The sequence below is a fragment of the Oryctolagus cuniculus genome, chromosome 3 (genome assembly GCF_051225735.1).
Source record: "Oryctolagus cuniculus isolate XC-2025 breed Fujian yellow rabbit chromosome 3, ASM5122573v1, whole genome shotgun sequence".
NCBI lineage: Eukaryota > Metazoa > Chordata > Mammalia > Lagomorpha > Leporidae > Oryctolagus > Oryctolagus cuniculus.
This window is the reverse complement of record NC_142869.1, coordinates 132,468,962-132,496,844: the sequence shown is the minus strand read 5'-3', so window position 1 is coordinate 132,496,844 and position 27,883 is coordinate 132,468,962. Positions and strand designations below refer to the sequence as shown.

General features: G+C 36.3%; 2 protein-coding genes across 7 annotated transcripts in view; one reads left to right on the top strand and one right to left on the bottom strand.

Moving 5' to 3' along the window:
• LRRN3 (leucine rich repeat neuronal 3) overlaps positions 1–18,587 on the top strand; it is a 34,444-nt gene extending 15,857 nt beyond the window's left edge. Inside the window, exon 2 of the mRNA XM_002712044.6 lies at positions 15,582–18,587. Coding sequence (XP_002712090.1) covers positions 15,939–18,065 — 2,127 coding nt within the window. The 5' untranslated portion in view covers positions 15,582–15,938 and the 3' untranslated portion in view covers positions 18,066–18,587. The remainder of the gene's footprint in view (positions 1–15,581) is intronic.
• The window catches only part of IMMP2L (inner mitochondrial membrane peptidase subunit 2), a 1,052,378-nt gene that overhangs the window by 531,556 nt on the left and 492,939 nt on the right, over positions 1–27,883 (bottom strand). The window lies entirely within an intron of this gene.

Genomic DNA, 27,883 nt, shown 5'->3' with positions numbered 1-27,883 from the left:
TCTTTCTAAGCTATTTTTTAAAACATGACAGTATTTTCAAGTGGACTTTGTTATAGTCTGGTAATCTTAAACACACACACATTTATGCCTCAATTAGCAGACTTCTGTCATTATCATTCAATAGTCTACTCATTCTTATTATATGAATGAACTCCGCTTTCATCTTCAAAACCAATGTCATAGATAACTATCTTATACAGAAAACTTTTAAAAAGTTTTAATGATATGTGAATTTATAATTAAAAGAACTGATACCCATTCATTCGCTGAGTAGGTATTTATGAAACTACAACACTGGGCACTATTCCAGATAAGCAACAGAGATACAGCTATAAACAAAACAGAAAGCTACATTAATACAGCTGACATTAGTGGAGGTGATGGGAAACACAAAATAAAGAAAAATCAAATAATTTCTGGCAGTCGTTAATGATACATAAAAAAAACGAAACAGATTGATCAAGAGGGTACTGGAGGAAAGGTGGTCCATAAACAAGGTATCTACTAAGTAGAAAAATTAATAAGCCAATTAAAGAATAAACATTCAAAATATCTATAATAATATCAATAAAATTTAATATATTTATTTTTTTTTGACAGGCAGAGTGGACAGTGAGAGAGAGACAGAGAGAAAGGTCTTCCTTTTGCCGTTGGTTCACCCTCCAATGGCCGCCGTGGCCGGCACACCACGCTGATCTGATGGCAGGAGTCAGGTACTTATCCTGGTCTCCCATGGGGTGCAGGGCCCAAGCACTTGGGCCATCCTCCACTGCACTCCCTGGCCACAGCAGAGAGCTGGCCTGGAAGAGGGGCAACCGGGACAGAATCCGGTGCCCCGACCGGGACTAGAACCCTGTGTGCCGGTGCTGCAAGGCAGAGGATTAGCCTATTGAGCCACGGCACCGGCCCTAATATGTTTATTTCTAACTATGTGATAAATCATAACTTTTCCTCCTTAAGATTTAAAATTTTTTTTAAGATTCTATTTATTTATTTGAGGAGTTACAGAGAGAGGGAGAATCAGAGAGAAAGGTCTTCCATCCACTGGTTCACTCCCTAAACAGCTGCAATAGACAGAGCTGAGCTGATCCGAAGCCAGGAGCCAGGCGCTTCTTCCAGGTCTCCCATAAGGGTGCAAGGGCCCAAGGACTTAGACCATCCTCCACTGTTTTCCTAGGCCATAGCAGAGAGCAGAAGAGGAGCAACTGGGACACGAACTGGTGTCCATATGGGATGCTGGAGCTGCAGGAGAAAGTTTAGCCCGCTACGCCATAGCTCCGGCACCCAAAATTTTTATGTTTTAACTTAAGTTTTAAAAGGAAGTATCGATTAATTTCACTAACGAAGAAAACCTGGATTTATATATGCTAATGAAGTAAGGGAGCTAGATATGATGGTATCTTATTAACAACTCTTAAGGGAGCAATCAAGTACAAATGTATCTATAATGCAAAGCTATATGCAGCAAGGGCTAATGGGAAGTTGGCTGACAACGGAGTTATTAATCTGGGATAAAGCTCAGGAGTTATCACTTCCAGCCCTCTGAACAATGACCAAGCTCAGTAAATCTCTCTGAACCTTACTTTATCACCTGTAAAGTGGGAATAAGCAGGGGCCGGCGCTGTGGCTCACCTGGTTAATCCTCTGCCTGCGGCACCAGCAGCCCACATGGGCACCGGGTTCCAGTCCCGGTTGCTCCTCTTCCAGTGCAGCTCTCTGCTGTGGCTCAGGAAGGCAGTGGAGGATGGCCCAAGTGCTTGGGCGCCTGCACCTGCATGGGAGACCAGGCTTTGGATCGTCCTAGCTCCGGTTTTGGTGGCCATTTGGGGGGTGAACCAACAGAAGAACAACCTTTCTCTCTGTCTCTCTCCCTCACTGTCTAATTCTATCTGTAAAATAAATTTAAAAAATAAAAATAAAAAGTGGGAATAAGCAGGCATAACAGCACATGCTGACAGGTTTATCATGGGGAATAAGTATAGTTACATATAAAAGCGGAATGGAATGTTTGCAGGGTCACATTTTATGTCCATGATTACTACTGTTGTTTGTTGCTATTGTTATATGATAAAAAAGAGATTAATGGAAATGACAAGGACAATAAAGATCCTTTGGATCAGAACTACAGCAAAATATGCAAATACAAGTCAAGCACTGCAGACCCCTTTCTGTCCACTGATACAGGAATTAAGTCTAGATTAGCAAAATGATATTCTTTTTCTAATCTATGCTTTTCAATACAATTGATAGGAATTGGTCATAAAAAACTTCAAAATTAAAATTCCTCAAATTCATATTTCTCATAATCTTGGCAGTTTAATTAATTGCTCTTATAATATATACTTAGAATAGCTTTTTTTTTTTAACTGAAATAATATGAGAGTACTTCAAAAAGCCCACAGAAAAATGGAACTAAAAGATAAGTTTTTTTGGTGCAAACTATTTTGAAGTCCATGGATAGTAGGGGTCTGCAGAAACTTAACAAAAATAATATTATGTGAAAAAAGCTTTGCATAGATTTCAAAACTTTTTGCACTAAAATAAAAATATCTTTTATTTTCATTTTCTATGAACTTTCTAAAGTACCCTGATACTATTCTTGTATCTTCCAAGAAAACTTAATAAGCATCATAATGATCACAAAGATAAAATATATCTTATTAATCAGCATAATGAATTTTAGCAAACAGAAATCAGGAAAAAGTTTGATTCTGTTTTGTTTGGATCTTGAACTCCAAGCCCATGGTGGTTTAATATAAAACTTCACAACACAGCTATCTTGGATAAAATCTACAGAACACAAATATACATATGGTATAAAAATGTAAGTGCAAAAATTCAAACAACTGGATGTTAAGCATCAAAGAAAGTGTCTCTATAATAAGAAATTAATGTTGAGTAATTCTTAAGTGAGCAGTGTGAAATATTCCTATAACTGACATTATATGTCATTTTGCAAAATGGTTTTGTTTAGGCACATTGATAATAAAGTTAGTTGAGTGTCCCAGATCAAGCTGAAATATTCCTGATCCTGAGTCTTCTCATATCTCATACAGAATAATCAAACACTGTTCATTTCATCCATAAAAATACATTAAACTCTATCCTAACATAATGTAAAACCATTTACTTTTCTGAAACTAAACTGATAGCCAAAATACAATCCTAAATGTTCTGTAGGAAGTTTACTCTTTAAAATCCTCCCACAAAGGCAATCTGTCACCTTGCTTTCACCTAGTCCATATGTGAGATGTCTTCTAGGCTTCTGAGAATAAGCTGGGTGCAAATTTATAGCCTTTTTATGAAAGAACGCTTCACCTCCATTAAGGTAAGAACTCCCTTTCTATGACTGGGGCTCCAGCCACATGTGTCCTTAAAGAAGAAGAGGAAATGGTACATGGACAGGCATATGGCCCCACATGCCTCATGAGGAAGCTGCTGTACAAGAAGTCCTTTAACAAGAGCCTATACAGCCCATTAACAAAAAATTAAAATTTGATAGGCAACATAGATTACACTGCTTTCTCTTTCCAAAATTGGCCATTTAGTCCTTTCACTTCCTCCTTTAAAGTAGTCCTCAGTACTTAAATGGCAATACATATTACATTTCTATGCTACGGTCTTTGGGATCGCCTGTTCTTGAGATGTTCATAACCTAGAAGCCTTCTTCTTAAAAGGCATAGCATGGGGCTAGTGCTGTGGCACAGCGGGTTAATGCCCTGGCCTGAAGTGCCAGCATCCCATATGGGCGCCGGTTCGAGACCCAGCTGCTCTGCTTCTGATCCTGCTCTCTGCTATGGCCTGGGAAAGCAATAGAGATGGACCACGTCCTTGGGCCCCTGCACCTGCATGGGAGACCTGGAGGAAGCTCCTGGCCTCTGGCTTTAGATTGGTGTAGCTCCGGCCATTGTGGCCAATTGGGGACTGAACCATCAGATGGAAGACCTCTCTCTCTCTCTCTGCCTCTCCTCTCTCTGTGTGTAACTCTGACTTTCAAATAAATAAAATAAATCTTTTTTTTTTTTTTTAAAAAGACATAGCAGCCAAATACCATTGGAAACTTATTAAGGCAGAATTCGGCACAGAGCTCACATTTTGGGCAAGGACAATATGAATCAAATCATGTCCCCCTGTCTTAATAATAATTTAAAATGAATTCAAGGCAATTTTAGGCAACCAAATTATATAAGGTTATCTACACGAGGCATTGTTTTTTTTAATTTTTTTTATTTGACAGGCAAAGTTATAGACAATGAGAGAGACAGACAGAAAGGTTTTCCTTCCGTTGGTTCACCCCCAAATGGTCACTACAGCCGGCACTGCGCTGATCCAAAGCCAGGAGCCAGGTGCTTCTTCCTGGTCTACCATGCGGGTGCAGGCGCCCAAGCACCTGGGCCATCCTCCACTGCACTCCCGGGCCACAGCAGAGAGATGGACTGGAAGAGGAGCAGCTGGGACTAGAACTCAGCACCCATATGGGATGCTGGCGCTGCAGGCAGAGGAATAGCCAAGTGAGCCATGGCGCTGGCCCCCATAAGGCAGTCTTATATAATGAAATCCAGGTAAAGGGCAAATGTTAGGCTGCTATAAAATTAAATGGATATATAAGTTAATGACAGGAGACAATGAACTCAAAGATTTAACCTGTACACAGGACCTTTTACTACCATGTTGGAAATAAATAATAAAGCTTCAGTGACCTTGTGGGCATTGAGAACTCACTCTACCTACCTCTCAAGACTTTTCCAAAGTGTCACTTGGTTATCTCACATTATTTGTCAACACAAGTATTTAGGGAAAGTGTGTGGCCTGAACGATAAGGAATTTTTAACAGAAGGATGCGCAAACATGCACACAGACATGCAAACAGTCTCCATTACTTGCTTAAAAGATTACTTTTAAAACCCAAAGCTGTAATTCAGGAAGCTTTGTTCGAGCTTTCAGCAGAGGTTTTGTTGTTGTTCTATTTTAAAATCTTTTTTTGTAGCCCCTGGACAGAATCACAGCAATGCTGTTTTAAGCAGATTGTCAAGAGTATGAGAGAAACCATACAGAGTGAGAAAAATCTGGCACAATCCTGAAATGGAAATAGACAAACAATTCCATTCCTATTATAAGGCACTAGCAATATGTCTATATTATCAGCTCCCTTAGGTGTAGTAACAGAAAAGCATGAGCCATCACTGGACTCATGGCAGGCACAGGCTGACCCATGGCGCCCCTGAAAATGTGGTGCTATAATTTATTCTCTTTTTTTTATTGCAGTTGAAGACAGGCCATAGGAGCTCATTTTACTTTACTTCCTTTCAAAACATGTTATATTTTCCCAACTCCTAGTAAAAATATAAAACACTGATATTCACACCGTTCTGTTTATTCGTAAGGAGAGCCAGTACTTAATTAAATGCAAAATAGAACTACCCACACTCCATCTACTCGAGTTCTTGTCAGAGGAACGTTCTTCTCAGAAATGTTATTTTGAGACTTTCACACTACTATTGTTCAATCTCCATCTATTGTGCATCAGTGTACTCTTGCCCAGAGGTTTCCACATCTTTGCAAAACAATGACTTTGTGTTCTGCCCAACTGAGTTAATCTAGCAGTGTGGATGTCAGGAAGACTTTTTTGCTGTTATCCTTTGATGACCTATTTGTACTTTAAAACTCATTCATACTAAGATTGGTAAAAACAAAACAAAACAAATTTACTTCTGCCAAGAACAAACTTTTCTTTTGGTTTCACGTATGTCTATTTTGTTCTGCTATGGATAAGATCTCAGAAAGGGCAGTCCTTGTAAGATCAGAAAGCATAAGGCCACACACATGTCCCTGTCCCCAGACTCAACTCAAGTTAGAATTGCTCTGCTTATTTCTTCCTTTTTTAAAAACTGTACCAAATATATGGACAATCATCAGATGACTCAAAGAATGGTGACTTCAAAGACAGGATATGTGGCTGTCATCCACTGAAGAAGAAAATAATTTTAAAGTTGCTTGAATTATCTGGATAATTATCTCAAATATTTCTGTCAGAAATTTAAGATAATTGAAACTAAGTCTACATGACACATGCATTTCTAAATCATTATACCTCAAGGCATGATAGGAATCTTTCTCTGGTCATTAATTCACCCAGGGGAGTTTGTCAGGGAAGCCTTCTCCAACTCTGGCTGGAAATTTCTTGAAGACAAAATGATGGTATTATTTACAAATCATAAACTGCACCAGCTTGCCAAATACACTGGAACTGGATGGTAAGAGTGGGATTTTAGAAACCAAAATTGTCAAGGGAATAAGTAAAGCATATTTGAAGAGTCTTTTCCTCTTAATTCATGTGAACTTTTTAAAATACAAATGGACACTTAACTATATCAATCACCCAAAACACATATTAACAGGAATATAAACTGGAACAAAATGGGACATTAGGGTTTAGTCAAACGCATTTGAGAATTTCTGAGTAGAACTGAAGTTTCTTAGTATTCATGTGTACCTGCACATACATGTACACATACACATATTTTTGCCAAGATAACAGCCATTTCTCTGACAAATCATGCAAGTTGTTCTTGGCATACAAGTGAAAAAAGGAAATCTTCTATTTTTCCATGAACTAGTACTGGTTGGAACCTTGTCTCTGTGCCATAGTATGACAGATATGCAAACTGTGAATAACCATGATGAAAATCTAAAAATATCATGAAATCTCTTTGTCAATTCTATGTCTATTCATGCATATTATGCCAACAGAAAGAAATACAGTTTTGAGAGTGTTCATTTAAGGTTATTACAAAACGTCTGTGTTTAAAGGTTTCTGTTTAAGAACGAAGTCACGGAAGTTCCCAAGGTCTCCCAACTCTTAGGTCTTCATTCTTTCACAATACCCAGTGTTGCTGAAGTGTAGGTCATTTCATGGAGAGGTATTTCTCTTATGGGGATCTGTAGTTCAAATATAACCTAAGGCAAGTTTCCCATGGCTCTATTTCCCAGTTTGGAAAATAAGATTATTGCACCTCAATATAAGATGAGTAAATGCGAAGGATAATGGACAAATGAGTGCTTTTCTCCAGAGAGCTATACATGCTAAGTAACAAAGGAATGATATAAAAGGAAACTAAAAAGGCAAATCAGGCAATAAAAACCCATTGGCTCTGAAGCTATATTGAATAATGTACTGTTACACCACATTTTAAATCAGAGTTCCCCAATATGCTCACAGGAGAAATACAAGCATAGACAGACAAGTTATGACTTAGAAACAGCGTTTGTTTTGCTAATCATGTACAAAAATCAACTTCACATATAATGCTATTAATGAAGTGCTCAGTTGAGCAAAAACTATAATTAAAAATAAATACAAATCAGAATTCTTTTCATAATGAGAAATGACAGTATCATGACAAGCTGGTAATTTTCAAGTATACAGAAATCACTACACCAATAAGAAACACTCCTGAGACTCAGACTGACTTGCCTGCTCTATTAAAGCACAAAATCTTCAAGTTCTGAAAACAGCAGCAGACAAAAAGATGAAAATTCCAAGACTCCTTCAGAATCTGCCCTATACATATTCCTCTCTCTTTCTCTCAAGAATTGTGCTATTTAAATCACTATTGGTCACTCCAAGAGAAATTAATTGCAAGCTTAGGTTTTCATCTAAAGAAGTAATCTGGGCCTGGTTTCTCAGGAATAGAACTGCCTGAATTAAGGTCTATATTAATGCTTTCTGTGTCAGAATATAAGGTCTAAACATAACAAAAAAAATCAAATCCCCTTCCTTTAGTGAAAAAAAAAAAACCTTTGTGTATTTCTATAATAATAATAAGAGAATCTCTGACAGTTCAAGAACCTTAAAGTATCAGATTTCAAAATGTGAAAATCCACTCTAAAACCACTCTCAAAGATAGTAGCTGCTACACACAAGGGTATACATGATGTACATTTTACTGCATGCAATCATACAGTGAGAAGGATTTTTATACTAATAAATGGACTTCTTCAAACAAATCTTTGGGATTTCACAGAACATTAACAATCAATTTGGAATCAACACTGAAAGCTTAGTTCAAGGCCCACATATTCTTGAAAACTAAGACTCAAAGAGCAATGTGATTTGTCTGCTTCCCAGCAAGACTGAGCCTAGACAAGAGATTTGCTTACTCTAGTTCTCCTTCCGCAACACTCAACTTTGCATCAGAGTAAAAATTTAGGAGAAGCAACCAACAAATCAACAAAAAAGGCAGTTCACTGTTCCAGTTGGGGAAACACCAGTCTGAAAAGATGAGGGTGACTGATTCAATAAGCATTTTGAGAGGAAAGAGAGATTAGTAGTTAATACTAAATTCAGCTCCAGAAACCTAATCCAGGCCATAATCTCCCTTGTGGTTAGTTTACCTTAATTTGCTTAATTTGATGACTAAAGTAACTCTCTGTTTCATTCACTATTGTGAAGACATAATGTGATATAGGAAAAATGGCAGGTAATTAATTTGATAGCCTTTAAAATCCCCATAATCACCAAAATTCACTGATTCTAGTTTTTGAATGGCATAGGACCAGAGTATTGACTGTAAACTTGTGATCAAGTGCAATGCAAAGGCCAAAAGAACATAAATGAGTTTATTCACAGCCAATTGTTAGACACCTGTTAAAAACTGTTCCATGTTCACAGAATAGTATCATGTATTAAGTAAGTTTATAATGTGAAAGAAATCTTAATGTTCATGCAAACCAACTTCTAAATATTAAAAATCCACAACCACTAGAACAGGAAAGTGAGGTATCCTAACCACAAAATAACCGACTACATATGGCCATGTTTCTTAATGCAAAGCAAATTTTGTTTCCCTGTATCATTTTCTTAACAGATAATACTTTAAGGATAGGATAGTATTCATTGAACTATTCTAAATACCATTATCCACTTCTTGGAAGTTGAAATACAAATTCAAATAATTAGGTTTGAGAAACTGGAAAATAAATAGTTCCCAAGGGAAAAAGAAGAGCCTTTTATGGGGGATGCATTTAACATAACTCAACAATACCCTGGGGATACAGAACCTTCAATTAGAATTGAAGAAACACCAAGTCTTATAACAAGAGAATACAAAGTCAGATAATGGGAGAATAGATTTTAACTTCTTTTTTACAAATGAACTTAGCTAGCAATTTGCTTTAGAAGAAAAGGAAAAACTTGGTTTTAATGTAGCCATGGCAACTCTCTATCTTCACCAATTTTTTTTAACCTAAGTATCAAAATGTTTTTCTTCCTCAGACTCTGTAGTCTTTATAATACACATAATGAGGTACAAAGAAGAAGGTACACTTTGTTCTTGAGCATTAGCATTAAAAAATTCACCTGAAGAATAGTGGGTTTCATATCTGCTTTTCCACTGTTTCCCCGCTACACTCCAGTTGGTTTTTTTGTGAGCATTCCCAAAGACCTGGAATGTTCAAGCTGTTCCTGTTAGATAGACAGAATTAAGCATTCCTTCCATTGTATCTTCTCAGAGAACTGGACAGCCCTTTACTGTAAATCAAATCTACTGCAGGGTGCTCTCCTTAGCTATTTATCCTTTGATATATGATAATTTGGTGAGCGAGTATTTCATTCTAGTTATGGTTATTACAGTGTCTTCTAAGGCACCTGCCAACAGTAGATATTCAATCACTGATTTTTAAGTGGTTGAAACACAGATGAAGAAGCTGAAGAATGAAGATCTCTTCACTAAAGAAAAAGTAGGTGTTTAAGTAAAAGTTCCCACATAAAATTATATCCAGAAGCAAACTGAATTTTTAGACTTTCCAATCTAAAAATTTCTCTAAGAAGAAATTGTGGGTATGATGAGCGTTCACAAGTATTACAGATACAAGATATGAGGAGAAGTGAAAAAATCCCCTTTCTTACTGGCCTAAACATGTTGTCAACATCCCACAAAAAATGCTTCAGGCCTGGCCTTTTCATCAGGCAAAATCTACGTGGGGGCATCAATAAGAAAAAGTGAATAAGCTTTTTTTGAAAAAACTGAGAGAGCATAGAAGGACAAATTATTAGGAAAACACTACATTTTCAAGTTTTTTTTTTTTTTTTTTTTTTTTTTTTTTTTTTTTGACAGGTAGAGTTAGACATAGACAGTGAGAGAGAGTGACAGAGAGAAAGGTCTTCCTTCCGTTGGTTCAATCCCCAGATGGCTGCTATGGCCGGGGCGCTGTGCCAATCCGAAGCCAGGAGCCAGGTGCTTCTCCTGGTCTCCCATGCGGGTGCAGGGCCCAAGCACTTGGGCCATCCTCCACTGCACTCCCTGGCCACAGCAGAGAGCTAGACTGGAAGAGGGGCATCCGGGACAGAATCCGGCGCCCTGACCGGGACTAGCACCCAGGGTGCCGGCGCCGCAGGCGGAGGATTAGCCTAGCTTTCAAGTGTTTTTTTTAAATGTCAAAAAAATTCCACCCCCCCAACAGACACAAAAGCTTAACTACCAATTTAAATTCTATCAATAAAAATAATTTTTAGTCTTTCAATTTTTGAATATAAAAAGAAAAGATTATACATGAAAGCACATTAACTAAGGCAGTAGGCTCCTCACAGATGTTTATTTAAAGATTTGGATGGATGAATAAATGAGAGTGGATAGATGATAATCTCTATTAAATGCTAAATCTCTGAGTCACTCATTCAAACCATTTTTTAAAAGCCTCCATATAGTTTATTGAAATGTGGGATTTTGTTCATAATGATATTTCAAATACATGATCTTCTAAACTTACAAAATATCCAATTATAATTTATTTTGCTTTAATATATGAAAAGTTATATTGCCTTAAAAATGGAAAAGCAGCACAAAAATGGTTTTCTTAAATAACTTTACATGAAGAAAACATATGAAAAGAATAGTTAATTATGCATCAGTTCATAGTGCCTATGAGTATGATGGCCACCCTGGAATCACTGAATGAAAATATATCTCCTTTTAGTAATCGTTACTTGAATATGACTTAACAACCATAATAATTCAAGGGATATAAGACATTTTTATTTGTGTATTACCCAGTTTACCACCATCTCAACCCATCTACCCTGTAATACAATATCTCAGCCTCATGGTAGTCTCCTGTACATCTTCCTAAACAACAGTCCAAAAGCCTTTAAAATACTGGCTGAAATATAGATTTTTCTTAAATACAAATTTTTCACTCTTATTTTAAAAGGAAAAAAGGCTTGCTAACTGATGGGGTATAGGAAACTATGTAAGTGTATCAATGTTATCTAATTTAAGTTTTTCAGATAGTTTATATTTTATTCAAAAAGGATGTAGGAGAAAGATGAGAGTAATGGAGAAGAGCACAAGTGTTTTGGGAACTTAAAGTCTCAAAAATGGAAAATGAAATTAAGACAATTTATTTTGAATGACACGATTAGCTTATTATTTAAAAATTTTATAGATGTGTGTAAATCCATGTATCAATCTATATACATATAAGTATACGTGTATAGATATATGTGTGTGCATGTGTGTGTGCATCCTTCCTCTAAAATCAATACCACTCTTACATGTGTGATCTAGCCTAAATCCTCCAGTGGCTGAAGCAGAAACAATGTTCTCAGTGGTAAGCTAAAACATGGCTCTAAAGAATAGCTATGTATTTAGACTGGTGTCAGCAAAGTGAATCAATTTCTGTTTTGCTAGTGGACACTAGGATAAGTGTCTCATTTTTAACTTTTTTACAAGTTTTTAAATTTATATACGTGAACAAATTTCATGTATTTCATATATACTAGATTTAGGAGCATAGAGATACTTCTCACCCTACTCTCCCTCCCGCCCGTAATCCCACGCTCCCTCCTCCTTCATTTTTAATTCTTTCTTTTAACTTTTACAATGATATACTTTCAGCTTATTTTATAATCACAAGAATAACTAAGTAAAGAATTCAACAAATAGTAAGGAAAAGAAAGCAAAGCAACACTGTTCCTCAATAGTACAGACAAGGGCTGTAAAAAATAATCAATTCTCAAAATATCAACTTCACTCATATACATTACTCTATTAGTTACCACAAATCAGAGAAAACACAGTATTTGCCTTGTAAAAATCTAGGTGTATATCTTTTGCTCTTCATTCTTTTCTGACTGTGTTATTTACTGCCAGATACTTAGGGAAAAAAAGGTAGTTTTAATCACTATTCCATATGCTATCATCCAACACAAATTACAGAAAGACACTGTGAATTATCAATTAGCAAACATTTGTTGTTTAGCAAAAATTGTTGTTAACAATTTGTAAAGTTAAGGTAAACATACTAACATAATCAAATCAAAGGTGAGGTGAATGCCATCCCTGATGATAATTAATTTTATATTCTAGCAAGAATAATTGCATAATAATAAAACGTCTAGTAAAGTCATTATATAAAATTCCAATGCTTTAATAATCCAATTTCTATTAATAATCTAGTACTTAATTATCTCACATCTAGTAAGGAAATAATGAAATGTAAACAAATGACAAACAAACAGTGCGAGGTGACCAAGATAAAGTCAAGAAAAGCTTCCTAACACAGGGGTTTGGGGCCTGACGTCACACCCAGGACCAAGAGATTTAAGCATTCCAGTTCTCATGACAATATGTATGTTATTCCTAAAGTGGATGTGCAGGCGGTCATTTCTGTTGACTATAATTAGAACTCTAAGGACTAATTTGTCTCATATTATATACTCACAAGTAAATTATAGATTCACAATTTTTATTTCCAGGCACCCTTTTCTAAATGGAGCAAAAGCATTGACAGCAGATTCAAGAATTTGTAATCTCTTCTCTCAGCCATATTTCTCATTTTAATAAATTTGGAATTTGTACATTTTATATACTAGTCCTTTTTATGTTTGACTAGTGCATATCACATTGTAGCATTATTAGTCAATTGATAAATTACTTTTCTAAACTTAAAATGTTAAAAAATATAATAATGACACCTTTCCCTAAAAAATAAAAACACAATACTATGTTTTTGTTAAAAGTTCGTATGTATGTGTAGCTTACTAGAAAGCACTGCAATTCTAAAGACAAAGCCTGGGTACTGGTCTTACCCCTCATTTATTAGCTGTATGATTTCAGGCAGAAGAACCTTACACTGAAAAATGGCAAACTACCTTATGACCTATCTCAAAAGGTCATTATTAACATAAATAAACAGCCAATGAGATAGCATTATTACCATATTAGCAACCTGCAAATAGCCCTTGCCAAATAGTCTGTTGGTGAAAATCTCATAATCAAAACCACAAGATATAGAAAAAAATCAATTATTGTGATAAAGAAAGGCTAATTTCTATATTCTGTATCATGCCTCCCTTACTGCCAATGTAGAGAAATGAAATTTGCATTTGTTCACCACTATAAGAATTCTCATTTCAGAGGTTGCAGAAAAATCTGGTTCAAAACTGTGATTGTTCTTAGCATACAGCTACATAAACTTTGAAATGGGATCAGAAAGGAGTTTCTAATACAACATAAACATTTATTTTGAAAGACACCAAAATAATTACAAAATAAAAGGTGACATTAACACTCCCCATGAAAGAATACTTAATGCTTAGTATTTCCAAATCTGTAGTTAACATAAAATAATTGACAGGCTCCTCTTTGCTAGGGAAACTAGATCAATCTGATTAATTGGCACGAGTTATGGTTCCTGCATTTTCAGCTGAGTGACATATGGGAACATACAGAAACATATTTTGTACCATGTACTGAGGTTTCTTCTTCATTCTTGGTATAAAGAGGCAATAGATTTCTGTTTTACTGATATGCAGATGTACCTCCTACATGCCTCTACATAAGCCCTCAAAGGAATGGTAACCTCTATCTGTTTACTTGTGTTTACCCTCCAGACTGAAAGCTTACTTAGTGACTCCAACTAAGCCATCTTTTCCCTCTCTAGTTATCAGTGAAATAACTGGCATATAGAAGGTGTTCAATAAGTGTTATCAGAATAAATTAAAGAATAAACCACAGATATAATACTAGATTAACTTTTTTCTTGAAGTCTAATGTGTCTTTGAAACATCCTTAAATTTAATATCTGGATTTTGGTAACACAGCAAATGCAAATTCTGTGTAAATAATAGACTGATGTGAGTCACAGCACTAAATTTATTGAAAATAGGATTTAATTGAATTGAGCTACTTACATTTCATGCAAAAAGATACATATGTAAACTTTTTAGTAAAATTGATTTACCAGCTGATTTAAAACATTTCTTGAGCATCTACTGCATTCTAATTAGCATGCCCAGGAGCTGGGGATGCAAAGTCAAGCAAACCTGATGTTTTCCAGGAGATTAATGCCTGGTGAAGGAAAGAATCAGAGAAACATTCCAACATAGAGAGTAGTGCACTGGGGTCATGGGGCAACTGTGGAGTAACAGCTAAGTGCAGCTACAGGGAGAGATTATACAAAGGCTTCCCAGAAGGGAGGTGGTTGAACTGAAGTTTGAAAAAGAGTTAATTCAAAACAAGGAAATATGACTTGCGGGCAGCAAGAACAAAGTGAGGCACCCATAGCTCTGCCAACATAGAAAGTTGCATGTAAAGAAATGGCAAAAGGTGAAGATGAACATTTCAGGTGGGGCTGTGTGGGAAGGACCAGATTGCAGGGGGCTCGATAAAATAAAGAGGATTGAACAGGCAAATGCAGTAAAAAAAAAACACTGTGATAGATTCTATCCTCCATTGGCTCAGAATCTACTGAACACAAATTCAAACTAATGGTGGGGTTAGATGTTTTGTGCAAAAGTCAAGACAGCACTTGGGACTACGTGAGTGTTTCGCTGATGCTTATTAATTTTTTATTGTTAGTGACTAATGGAATATAAATTATTCTCAAAGATAAATAAAACAGTCAAACATTAACGTGAACCTTAGTTAAGAATAATAATGCACAGGTATATCTACAGCAAAGTAGATATAATCTCTTTCAAACAATGCAAAACTCAAGTCCCTATATAAAGGAGTCTGCCAAGAAAAGTACATACTCAAATGGGACACTCAGCTACATACCATTACTTTTAGCTCATTTAACAAGCATTTTATAATTTTGCCTGCAATGCTGTACTCGGGGAACTTGAGAAACAGTATTCTAATTCATTTGATTGTAATACAAGATCATTATTTATTTATACTATTCTTTCCTCTCTCAGAAGAAATAAATGCATCATCATTCAAAGGTTGTTTTCCATTTATCCCTGTGACTAATTTTCAAGAAGAATGAAAACATACTGAGAATAATTATAAGGTGTAAACAAGTAAATATTTTAAAATTTCTGGACGCACATACTTAATGAAATTTCAGGCGTCTAAAGATTAAATTTCTCAGTCTGTCCAAGGTCTGGGCCAAGAACTACCAAGGATGGTCAAAACAAGGATAAAGTTGTTAAAACATATTGAAGTAACTGTAAACCCTAAAAGCCCCATGTGTATTATTTATACATGGAATAATTATAATTAATTGATATTATGTTTTTTCCTTTGTACTAATTATTTTTCTCTTTTTTCTTTTATACTTTATTTCATTACATTTAGCATAATGCTGCTATTCCTGCAAGTACTGAACAAGCATGGGATTCGAATATTATACATCTAAATAAATGAATTTCTCAGTCTCTTATGACCATCTATACATACTCCATCTTCCAAAAGTACATCAGTATCATATCATTAAGGAGACATTGACCTTCTTTTCTCCAATATGCATGACATTTTTGGACAATGCAATTGTGGCACTGGCATTTATTTCCATGAAGAAAAACTCTATAGTTCTATGGCATTCATCATTTGACAAATCCAGCATTTCCTTTATCAACCAGCACTTACTGAACTTACCAGCAGTGACTGTGGAATCCTTAACGGCCCATTAAATATCTGAAGAAAAAAGCTAAGATGAAGGACATGCCACTCCGAATTCATGTGCTACTTGGCCTAGCTATCACTACACTAGTACACGCTGTAGACAAAAAAGTGGATTGCCCACAGTTATGTACGTGTGAAATCAGGCCTTGGTTTACACCCAGATCCATTTATATGGAAGCATCCACAGTGGATTGTAATGATTTAGGTCTTTTAAACTTCCCAGCCAGATTGCCTGCCGACACACAGATTCTGCTCCTACAGACTAACAATATTGCAAAAATTGACTATTCCATAGACTTTCCAGTAAACCTTACTGGCCTGGACTTATCTCAAAACAATTTATCTTCAGTCACCAACATTAATGTAAAAAAGATGTCTCAGCTCCTTTCTGTGTACCTAGAAGAAAACAAACTTACTGAGCTGCCTGAAAAATGTCTGTCTGGACTAAGCAACTTACAAGAACTCTACATTAATCACAACTTGCTTTCTACAATTTCACCCGGAGCCTTTATTGGCCTACATAATCTTCTTCGGCTTCATCTCAATTCAAATAGACTGCAGATGATCAACAGTAAGTGGTTTGATGCTCTTCCAAATCTAGAGATTCTGATGATTGGGGAAAATCCAATCATCAGAATCAAAGACATGAACTTTAAGCCTCTTATCAATCTTCGCAGCCTGGTTATAGCTGGTATAAACCTCACAGAAATACCAGATAATGCCTTGGTTGGCCTTGAAAACTTAGAAAGCATCTCTTTCTATGACAACAGGCTTATTAAAGTGCCCCATGTTGCTCTTCAAAAAGTTGTTAACCTCAAATTTTTGGATTTAAATAAAAATCCTATTAAAAGAATACGAAGGGGTGACTTCAGCAACATGCTACACTTAAAGGAGCTGGGGATAAATAACATGCCTGAGCTGATTTCCATCGACAGTCTTGCTGTGGATAACTTGCCAGATTTAAGGAAAATAGAAGCTACAAACAATCCCAGATTATCTTACATTCACCCCAATGCATTTTTCAGACTCCCTAAACTGGAATCGCTCATGCTGAACAGCAATGCCCTCAGTGCCCTGTATCATGGTACAATTGAGTCTCTGCCAAATCTTAAAGAAATCAGCATACACAGCAACCCCATCAGGTGTGACTGTGTCATCCGTTGGATTAATATGAACAAAACCAACATTAGATTTATGGAGCCAGATTCACTGTTTTGTGTGGACCCACCTGAATTCCAAGGCCAGAATGTTAGGCAAGTGCACTTCAGGGACATGATGGAAATCTGCCTCCCTCTTATAGCTCCTGAGAGCTTTCCTTCTAATCTGGATGTAGAAGCTAAGAGCTATGTTTCCTTACACTGCAGAGCTACTGCAGAGCCACAGCCTGAAATCTACTGGATAACACCATCTGGTCAAAAACTCTTACCTAATACTCTAATAGACAAGTTCTATGTCCATTCGGAAGGCACACTAGATATAAGTGGCATAACCCCAAAAGAAGGGGGTTTATATACTTGTATAGCAACTAACCTAGTTGGTGCTGACTTGAAGTCTGTTATGATCAAAGTGGATGGTTCTCTTCCCCAGGATAACAATGGATCTTTGAACATTAAAATAAGAGATATTCAGGCCAATTCAGTTCTGGTGTCTTGGAAAACAAGTTCTAAAATTCTCAAATCCAGTGTGAAGTGGACAGCTTTTGTCAAGACTGAAAATTCTCATGCTGCTCAAAGTGCTCGAATACCATCAGATGTCAAGGTTTATAACCTTACCCATCTGAACCCATCAACTGAGTATAAAATTTGCATTGATATTCCCACCATCTACCAGAAAAGCAGAAAACAATGTGTAAATGTCACAACAAAAGGTTTGGATCCAGATCGAAAACAGTATGGAAAGAGTAACTCCACAACGTTCATGGCCTGCCTTGGAGGCCTCCTCGGGATTGTTGGTGTGATCTGTCTGTTCAGCTGCCTCTCTCAAGAAACGAACTGTGATGGTGGACATAGCTATGTGGGGAATTACTTACAGAATCCAACCTTTGCATTCAGTGAGCTTTATCCTCCTCTGATAAACCTCTGGGAAGCAGGTAAAGAAAAAAGTACATCACTGGAAGTGAAAGCAACTGTCATAGGAGTGCCAACAAATATGTCCTAAAACAAGAACCAATAAAATGACTTTGAAGAAACGCTCAAGACTTGCAGTTGTGCTTAACAAAGAAAGGCAGAGAAATATTACTTTCTAAAATGATGGTTTAAGCTTCACCAATGCTGCTCCTGACCAATGGAAATATGTACAAGTTCAGCATTTTAAGTAACTGGCTTCAAAGGGTACTGTGGCAACCAAATAAAATAATTCCATTTTCTAGAACTTTCACGTAACTTTTATGTCTGGACTACAGTTAAAGTGGACAAAAACATTTCTGTATTTTTTTTAAGTATATAAGAGTAGTTGAACTGAGCAATACCTCCTCCTGTGTTGTATTACACATATTAGCCACGAGTTTTTGCAGTGACCAGATAAACTTGAATTGACACGTGGTGTAACAAAAAGGACAGATTCTGTAGAGTAGACACAGTGAGTATGTGGACCTCTTTTATAAGGAAAAATACATTTTGGATTAAAATCAATTGCTTTTGTCTTGTTTTTGTTTCTAAATAAAGAGTAATTTCTGGGAAATATCATCTGATCAGATATCATTTAAATGACAGCATTTTCCAAAAGTGGTGTTCCATAATGAAATTTAGAATGCTAACAGTAATACACTTTTATTGGGTTATGAAACTACATTTTTATGATTTCCAAAAATTGATTTTAGAAAGAATTTTACTAGTGTTAAAAGTTAATAATAATAGTATATTTAACACTGTAACACTTTAACACATTAGAACTAGCAAGAGAAATAAAACCTTCAGGAAATTATGTATTCACATAAAGATTTTTTTTCCTTAACAAACAACTTTTGGAGTGGATTAATTTATTATGTTCAGTTAATATAAATCCAATATCTGAGCAACTGAAAGTCTTACTTTAAGCAGCTAAGTTTTAGACTACTTGCTTTGCAGAAAATATTGCCAAATATTGGTAGGACTTATGATCTAGGTATAAATTTCATATATCTCCAATGCTAAACATTTAATAAGCTTCACTCAAATAGCAATGAAATAATGTAATTTTCTACGCTGCAAACATAGCAAGGAAACATCTCTTGTTCCAATAGTAGTAATTTAGAAATTCACTAAAAAGAAGCCAGCACTGTGGCATAGTGCATAAAGCTACTGCCTGGAGTGTTGGCATCCCATATGGGTGCTAGTTCCAGTCCTGGCTACTCCACTCCAATCTAGCTCCCTGCTAGTGCACCTGGAAATGCAGTATAAGATGTGCTTTGGCCACTGAACCCATTTGGGAGACCTGGAGGAAGCTAGTGGCTTCTGGCTTCAGATCAGCTCAGCTCTGGCCATTGTTACCATTTGGGGAGTGAACCAGCAGATGGAAGCGCTCTCTCTCTCTCTCTCTCTCTTCTGTCTCTCCTTCTCTCTCAATAATTCTGCCTTTCATACAAATAAATAAATCTTATAAATTAAAGAAATTCACTAAAAATATATTTGGTTACTAGTAAAAGTTCATCAAGTATAATTCAGTGGAATTCTCCCTTTTATATAATTCATCCCAATATACAAATTGCATAACTCAGTTAGTTCCAGAGTTCACTAAAAAGTTAGGAGGATAGTTTTCTTAACTAAAGGAAAAGTTGCTGAAACTAATTTAAAGTCAAAGAAATGAAAAAAAAAAGAAGTGCAGTCCTCTAAGACTATATTTAAAGTGAATAAAAACCACAGTTGAAAATACTGCAGATCATTGAATTGAAGTGCCAAGAACATTACAAGTTATTTAAAAATCTTATATAGGAAATGTGAGGATATCACTTGGAATAACAACTAAGATCTTTGAGAGTTTCAATCATTTGTTAGTAACAAAAAGTCCACAGTTCTGCAAAAATAAATTTATTTTTGTAAAAAGGAAGTATCTTGAAATAATAAAAAGCAATCTGTGATAATAAGCCATAGTTTCTATAGGCAAGTTATTTATTTCTATAAAGCTACAAGGCCTACATGTTAATTGCTATTGTGCATACTGATAATCAAGTATTTAACTTTCCTTACAATAGCGTTCTTCATATTATTAACATGTCACTGCTCTGTGAACATGTCCAGCACTGTAGTCATATCAATGTATTACTATCAGACATTTCATTTGTGACAGCATTGACAGTTTCTAATTAAACCCTAGCTGTTTTTGACAACGTGGAAGGTAATTGTTATGAATTCTTTAAGAGGAAAGGACAAACTGTGTTAATTTTAACAGCACCACAGTATGGAACTTGCTAATTCAATGTGGTTCCCAAGCACAAATTTTACAACCTGATGAATCACTATCACACAGAGGCTGACATTAGAATTTATCAGCAAGACATGGCTCATACATCACGAGAGGTTTCAGCACCATGGACAGAGCTTTTTAAAAGCTCAGCTATTTGTCACAAATATAAGAACTGAAATATGGCCTATTAGGATGCAGGTATTGTATAAGTCAGCAAGAACTTGAGCAGATATCTTGTATGCTTCCTGTAAAATTATCTGCCTGAAGAGACCCTAATATGAAAATCCAAGAGATGAGGATCTACTTTAAGCTGCAAATTTCTTTTGAAAATTTTTATAAGAATTCTGAATAAACATTTAGAAATAAGCACTGAAATAAAGTATTTTTGTTAAAGTCAAATAAATGCAGATGCTCAAAGCAAATCATTATCCCATTGATTTCCTTAAATTTTAATCCAAATTGCCCATGAGAATGTAAAGACATTTGCTTCTTAAAAGAATGGTGTTTCATACTCCCTATGTTACTTCTTAAAATTCACACACACAAAAAAATAACTAAGCACTTGCCAAACTATTCAAAGAACATACTTCACAATTTTGTGATACCATATGGATGACCCTGTTGCAATAAAGGACCTTATCTAAAACAAATAAAACACCATGGGGCTGGCTCCATGGCTCACTTGGTTAATCCTCCACCTGCAGTGCCGGCATCCCGTATGGTTCTAGTCCCAGTTGCTCCTCTTCCAGTCCAGCTCTCTGCTGTGGCCCAGGAAGGCAGTGGAGGATGGCTCAAGTGCTTGTGCCCCTGCACCCACATGGAAGACCAGGAGGAAGCACCTGACTCCTGGCTTTGGATTGGCGTAGCTCCGGCTGTAGCAGCCATTTGTGGGGTGAACCAACAGAAGGAAGACCTTTCTCTCTGTCTCTGTCTCTTTCACTGTCTATAACTCTGTCAAATAAAAAAGTATAAAAAAACAAATAAAACTCCTGAAGTTTATTACCTCTATGCATGCTAACTGACCTGCTCACCTTGTATAGAGGAAAATGACTTTTCACAAAAGTGAGTATAAATTAATTAAATTTGCAATGTATAATGCAAAATAAAATTCAGATTTTCTTGAAATATGCATTCTCAGTTGAACCAAAAATACTGTCAGTACCACTTAGTGACATTTTAGTCAATGCTTTGCCACATGTACAATGGTGGTCCCGCATGATCATAGTAATGCAGAAAAATTCCTATTGCCTAGACACTTCCTGGATGTTCTAACATCACAACACAACAGATTATTCAAGTGTAGTGGTGGTGCTGGGGTAAGCGAACCTATCATGCTGCCAGATGATGAAAGTATAGCAGTTCAATTACACATGCTACAATTATCATTAATAATGATAATAAATAATTATGTTACTGGCTTTGGTAGTTACTATATTCTACCCTTATCATTATTTTAGATTGTACTCCTACTCATAAAACAAATTTAGTGTGAAACAGTATGCCATGCTATGTAGGCAGCACCCTTATACAACTTGTGTTTACATCATCTTCTTTGCAATAAGAGATCACAACAGTTGGCTGACCACTACCCTACAGGTTTCTGTAGGCACACTGTACATTGTTCACACAGTGACAAAATCATCTAGCAACACATTTATTAGAACATATCCTCTTTGTTAAGTGATACATGACTTTAAAACAAAACAGTATAGAGTAAGACATGCAACTGTCAACAAAGCCAAAGAGCAACATGCTGTCAGTAATATGCCTAGAAAGAACAACATACACATACAGTGTTTAATATTTATTTCAGCACTTACATTTTTATTCTAACTAGATAGAAATTTTTTAATCAAAACTACATATGAATGAACATCAAATTAAAATAATTTTTTATTTTCTTTTTAATTTTTGACAGGCAGAGTGGACAGTGAGAGAGAGACAGACAGAAAGGTCTTCCTTTGCCGTTGGTTCACCCTCCAATGGCCACCGCGGCCGGTGCGCTACAGCCGGCATATCGCGCTGATCCGAAGCCAGGAGCCAGGTGCTTCTCCTGGTCTCCCATGCGGGTGCAGGGCCCAAGGACTTGGGCCATCCTCCACTGCACTCCCTGGCCACAGCAGAGAGCTGGCCTGGAAGAGGGGCAACTGGGACAGAATCCGGCGCCCTGACCAGGACTAGAACCCGGTGTGCCGGCGCTGCAAGGCGGAGGATTAGCCTATTGAGCCACGGCGCCGGCTCTAAAATAATTTTTAGTATAATTCTTTGACTACCTTTAATTTTGTTTATATCCAAGGCAGACTTATTGTATGGCTTTTAGTCACTGGAAAAAATAGCAGTGAACAGGACGGATTCCTCACCATCTAGGGACTTACATGCTAGTGGATTATATTTTTGCTTATTTTCTTATTAAATGTTTTCATGAATATGGCTTAGTTATTTTACATTGCAAAGATACACTTTTAATCCACATGTTCACAGAATGATAATACTATGAAATTTTTTTCTTGGTTCCAAATGTTTTACTTATGACACTATGTTGATATGGAACTTGGTTCAAATTTATTATTGGTCTTCTCCACTATATCTACAGAAACTAGTCTAACACTATCCTTAGACTGCTTTAGTTAAGTGGCACATTTACTTATCACAAATTCTTTCTAGGTTATAAAAACATGGATAACTGCCACATTTTCCCTATTGTATACTCAGAGAGATTGGTCACTCAAGAAAATGAGGCGTCAGCTTCAAGAAGGTAAAGTGGCTCTGAAGAACACTTTATGTGTTTATAAAAAGGAAAACATATGTACTTTACTCATGATAACTCTTATAAGATCTTCTAATAACTATGTAGAAAAATACTTAAACTTCTATGGACTAGTTGTTTAGATGAAAAATCACAAATATTGTGTCAGAAAATAATAAAGTAAAGAATACAAACAACTGAGTTTAAAATTACATATGTACAGGGGCTGGTGTTGTGGTACAATGTTTTAATCCACCACTTGAGACACCAGCATACAAGAGTGCATGTTAAAGTCCAGGCTGTTTCACTTCTGACCCTGTTCCCTGCTAATGTACCTGGTGAAGCAGTGAAAGATGGCACAAGTCCTTGAGCCCTTGCCACACATGTGGGAGACCTGGATGGAATTACAGGCTCCTGGTTTCGGCCTGGCCCAGCCCCGGTTTTTGCAGTCATTTAGTGAGTGAACCAGCAGATGGAATATCTCTCCCTATTTCTCTGTTTCTCTGTCAATCTGCCTTACAAATAAATAAATCTAGGGGAAAAAATAAAACTATGCATATGGGCCCATGCGGGCCCAAGGACTTAGGCCATCATCTGCTGCTTCCCGAGGCCATACTAGAGAACTGGATTGGAAGTACAGCAGCTGGGACTTGAACCAGTGCCCACATGGGATGTTGGCTCTGCAGGCAGTGCCTTTACCTGCTATACCACAGCACTGGCCCCTCACAGGTATATTAATAGGCCCTTCTCTTCAGAGTAATCAAATATTTCTAAATAAGTAATAAATTCTGAGTAAATATCACACATAATTTGAAATTTGTTGTTGAACTGCCCAGAGCAACAAAGTGTAGTAAAAACAATTGTGGTTGACCTCAGTAAGCCTTTTAGAAGAATGAACTGTAGCGACATTTGGAGACCTCACAGTACTTTATGTGTTTATATTTATTTTCTAACTCTAATATATCTTCAGGAAACTAACAGTATTATGCGACCATTGTGAGGGATATCCAGCTTCTCACTTTAACATATGGTTCAGAGTCTGAGGTTATTGGTTCAAAATCCAATTGTGATATCCATTTATACTGTTCATCAGCCTCTGAAACAAGGAATGGAGTCAGCTTGGTACATAAACTGACCCTCCTAATCCTCATATTGAGAGAATCAGAGTGTAATAAAAATAACCTCTGTTATGTGTGGTACCAGACTCGAGGCTGGTGAAGATAGGAATAGCTCTTCAACCATCAGAGATGCAATTATTAATGCAATATAGTCAAACACACCCAAATAGTTCTTGAAAAAAGCACTAGATGAAACTGAAATTCCTTACCAGAACTAAGATTAAGGTTAGCTGCTTCTGATAAACATCTTTTAACAATGGTTTCACACAAGAGACAACCATTCAATCTAGAACAAGAAATCATGTCTCCAAAAATAACTAAGATTCTGGGCTTCTCATCTCTGTTTCCTGGTCAAACAATAAACCAATATCCTATAATATACTGTTTATATTAAATAACTTATTTTACCAGGATCATCAAAACATATTTAAAGATAAAATGAATATATAATTTATATTCTTATATAATTTACATAATTATGTGATTACATAATTATGTAATTCAAACCCTTGAATGCAAAAAAAATCCATTCTAACCATGGGCATGATACAGAAATTATAAAAACAGTAGGGAACAAAGCATTTATCCCAATAGCAACAATTTATCCATATAAATAAATGTAATTTAAGTATTATAGCTGAAAAAAATGAACTACATCAATTATAATCATGCAGGAGTGAGTACTGTGGCAGGTAAAGCTACCACTGCAACATCATCACCCCATGGGGGCAATGATTCAAGTCCCAGCTGCTCCACTTCTGATTAAGCTCCCTGCTTATGCACCTGGGAAGGCATCAGAGGGTGGTCCAAGTGGTTGTGACACTGCACCTAAGTGGGAGACCTGGATGAAGCTCCCAGCTCCTAGCTTGGGCTTGGCTCAGCCTTGGCAGTTAAGGCCACCCAGGCAGTGAAACAGCAAATCAAAGATCTTTGTAGTTCTCTCTCTCCCTCTTCCTCTGTAGTTTTGACTTTCAAATACATAATAATCATGTGAGGCTAAGGAGAATTAGGTTTTCTCTCAGTGATTTCTTTGTGTTGGAGACCTGGGTCAGTCTTAAAGCAACAATGCAATGCTTGAGGTATTTCCTGGCACATAAAATATGCAGCATTTAATAAAAACATCATTAACTATTATATTTAAATAAATGTGCACTCAAATTTACTTGAGTAGTAATAATTAAACACATAAGAAGAAATAACACATTTACCACATGCTAAATATGCGCCAGACTAACAGTTTGCTATGGTCTTAGGAAACTCACTCCAGATCTAAGGGAGAAAGAAAAAACCATTTAGCATTTTACTATGTGCCAAGAATACTAATATATAGATTTCCATCACTCTCTCTTTCATAAGTGTTTTGAGGAACTGTGATAAGAAGAATCTTAATATAGTTATTTTCAATTATTTGATAATGTTTTGCATGAAGACATCTTTGGCAATATTTTCATCTGAAACAAGGAGAAAATCTCAGAAAATAAATTGAGTAAAAGCACATCATTTTACTCATGATATCTGAAGCGCTAATGTCTGAGTGTGCCCACAAACACTTCTTTAATATCCTGTTGCTAACTCCTAATCTAGCGAAAAGGACACCAACTCTTCATGGTACATGTATCTGTTACATTTCATTATAGTCTAGAAAATAGGAAAGGGACAGGCAACCTTTCAGACAAAATGCTTACTGAATAAACATAACAACAGAGCAGTTTTTGTTTTATAGATAAGAGGCATTCTGCCCCCATACTCAGCTGCACAACTCAGGCCAACTCCCTCCCTGTGCGAGCACTCAGAACACCAGGTAGAATATGTAACAAACTGACACTTCCTTGGAAAAACAAATCAGATTCTAGCTCCAGTGGAGCCAGAACACAAAAATACAAGAACATGAATAAATGCAAGAACATCAATAAAAACAAGAACACACAGAAGATAGAACCTCACATTCTCTCAATCCCCTGTGCACACTCTTAGAAAAGCCAGTCATTCTGCTTTTCACAAAGTTTGTGCATTATTTCTAACTCCACTATTTTCACCTTTAATCCAGTCTAGAGATGCCCATACTTTCAAAGTGGTATTAAAGACCTCCGATCTCAGAGTGAAAGGAAATGTTAGTGCTCATACTGCCATCAAACAACCAGTCCCCAAATCTCCAAATGCTTTGACCAAGGGACATCAACCATCATCCTCTGCTTAGATCAGTCCCTTCAATTATTGAAAATCTCTAGAAGAAAAGAGGCCTTTCCATATCATGTTAGCCTGAGATATTTGTTTCTTTATAATCTTAATACATTCTATTTAGGAGGCAAAAAAGAATAAATCTAATCCACCTCCACAGGGCAGCGCCCTACCTGTTGATTATGCTAGCTTGTCCCTTAGTGTGTGTCTTGGTGACACGCTATGGAAACCCATGCCCTTAAAGCCATTCAGGTCACTCATCTGGGGCATGATCCAAGTCTCTTAAAATGTAGTACCAGAAACTGAATGTGATTCTCCAGATGGGCTAAACTCTAACCTCTTTATTTGGTTGAAGAACAGCATTAACCAAATTCCCAAACTATTTTCAAATACAAGCAGAGCCAACACTAGGCAGACAACTGTAATTGCACCTGAAGCCAAATGATATAATTAGCAACATCATCAATATGATCATCACCAGAACTTAGCAAATGGCAAGTACTAGCATACATATAAACTCATTTAACCTGTAGGAGGAAGATGATATCAGTAACCATATTTTATATTATAGGTGAGAAATGTAGGTTAAGGGAGTTTAAATAGCTTGCCAAGACATAACTGGCAAGTTTTTATGGGCAGTATGAGAGGGATCTGCTCTCCATGAAAAAACAAATTGACAGCTTGTTAGCATCTACCATAAGCCTAGGGATTTCTCTTCTGTGCCATTATGACCTCTTAGAAAAATGTCGTGCAGCAGTTTGGTAGGCTTGGGTCTAAGGATTAAAATTAAGAACAGCAATTATCATAAGAGCAGGGAACTGAGGATCTAGTTAGCTAGCAATAATATTTTATCCACTGCCTATTTTCTGAAGTGAGGCCTGACAAAAATGACAAATTTGGAAAGAAGCAGAACAATTCTACCTCATCCATGCCACAGTCATTAGAGACACTGAAAAAGTTACAAAGCTTTTAGTCACAACTAGAAGGAATCTAAGAATCTACAATAGGAAACCGGGAAAAGGTATTCCCAGTGGTCACACATCCTGGCTACTTCATTATTTAACTTTATATCAGTAGTCAGACAATATCACAAGTTAATAGACTGCTGGGAAGGTGAATAGAAATCAGAAAAACTAAAACTTATATTTGTTTAAGCACTTCTAAATCTTTTAAAAATTATATTCCACATAAAAAATACAGCATATTGCAACATACATGCATTACAAAAATAAAATATTTATTTTTACTCTTAAAAAGATATTTAGATATTTTTCTATTCTGTTATAGTTTTCATTTCTTTTGGGTTTGTTTTGTTTTAAACTACAATGACTCAGTAACTGATTTCATTAACTACCAATAAGTCATGACCTACAACTTGAAAACAAGAGCATTTTTTATTAAAGTTATGGTCAGAAATAAACCAAAAGTCAAGCAATTACTGAGGAACTGCTATTTATTTCCTCTTTTTAATAGTGATTAACTCAAAGCTTAAATATGGTAGATTGGAAGAGAGGAGAAGATGACAACAGCATTTGGGACAGGGGCTATAGAAA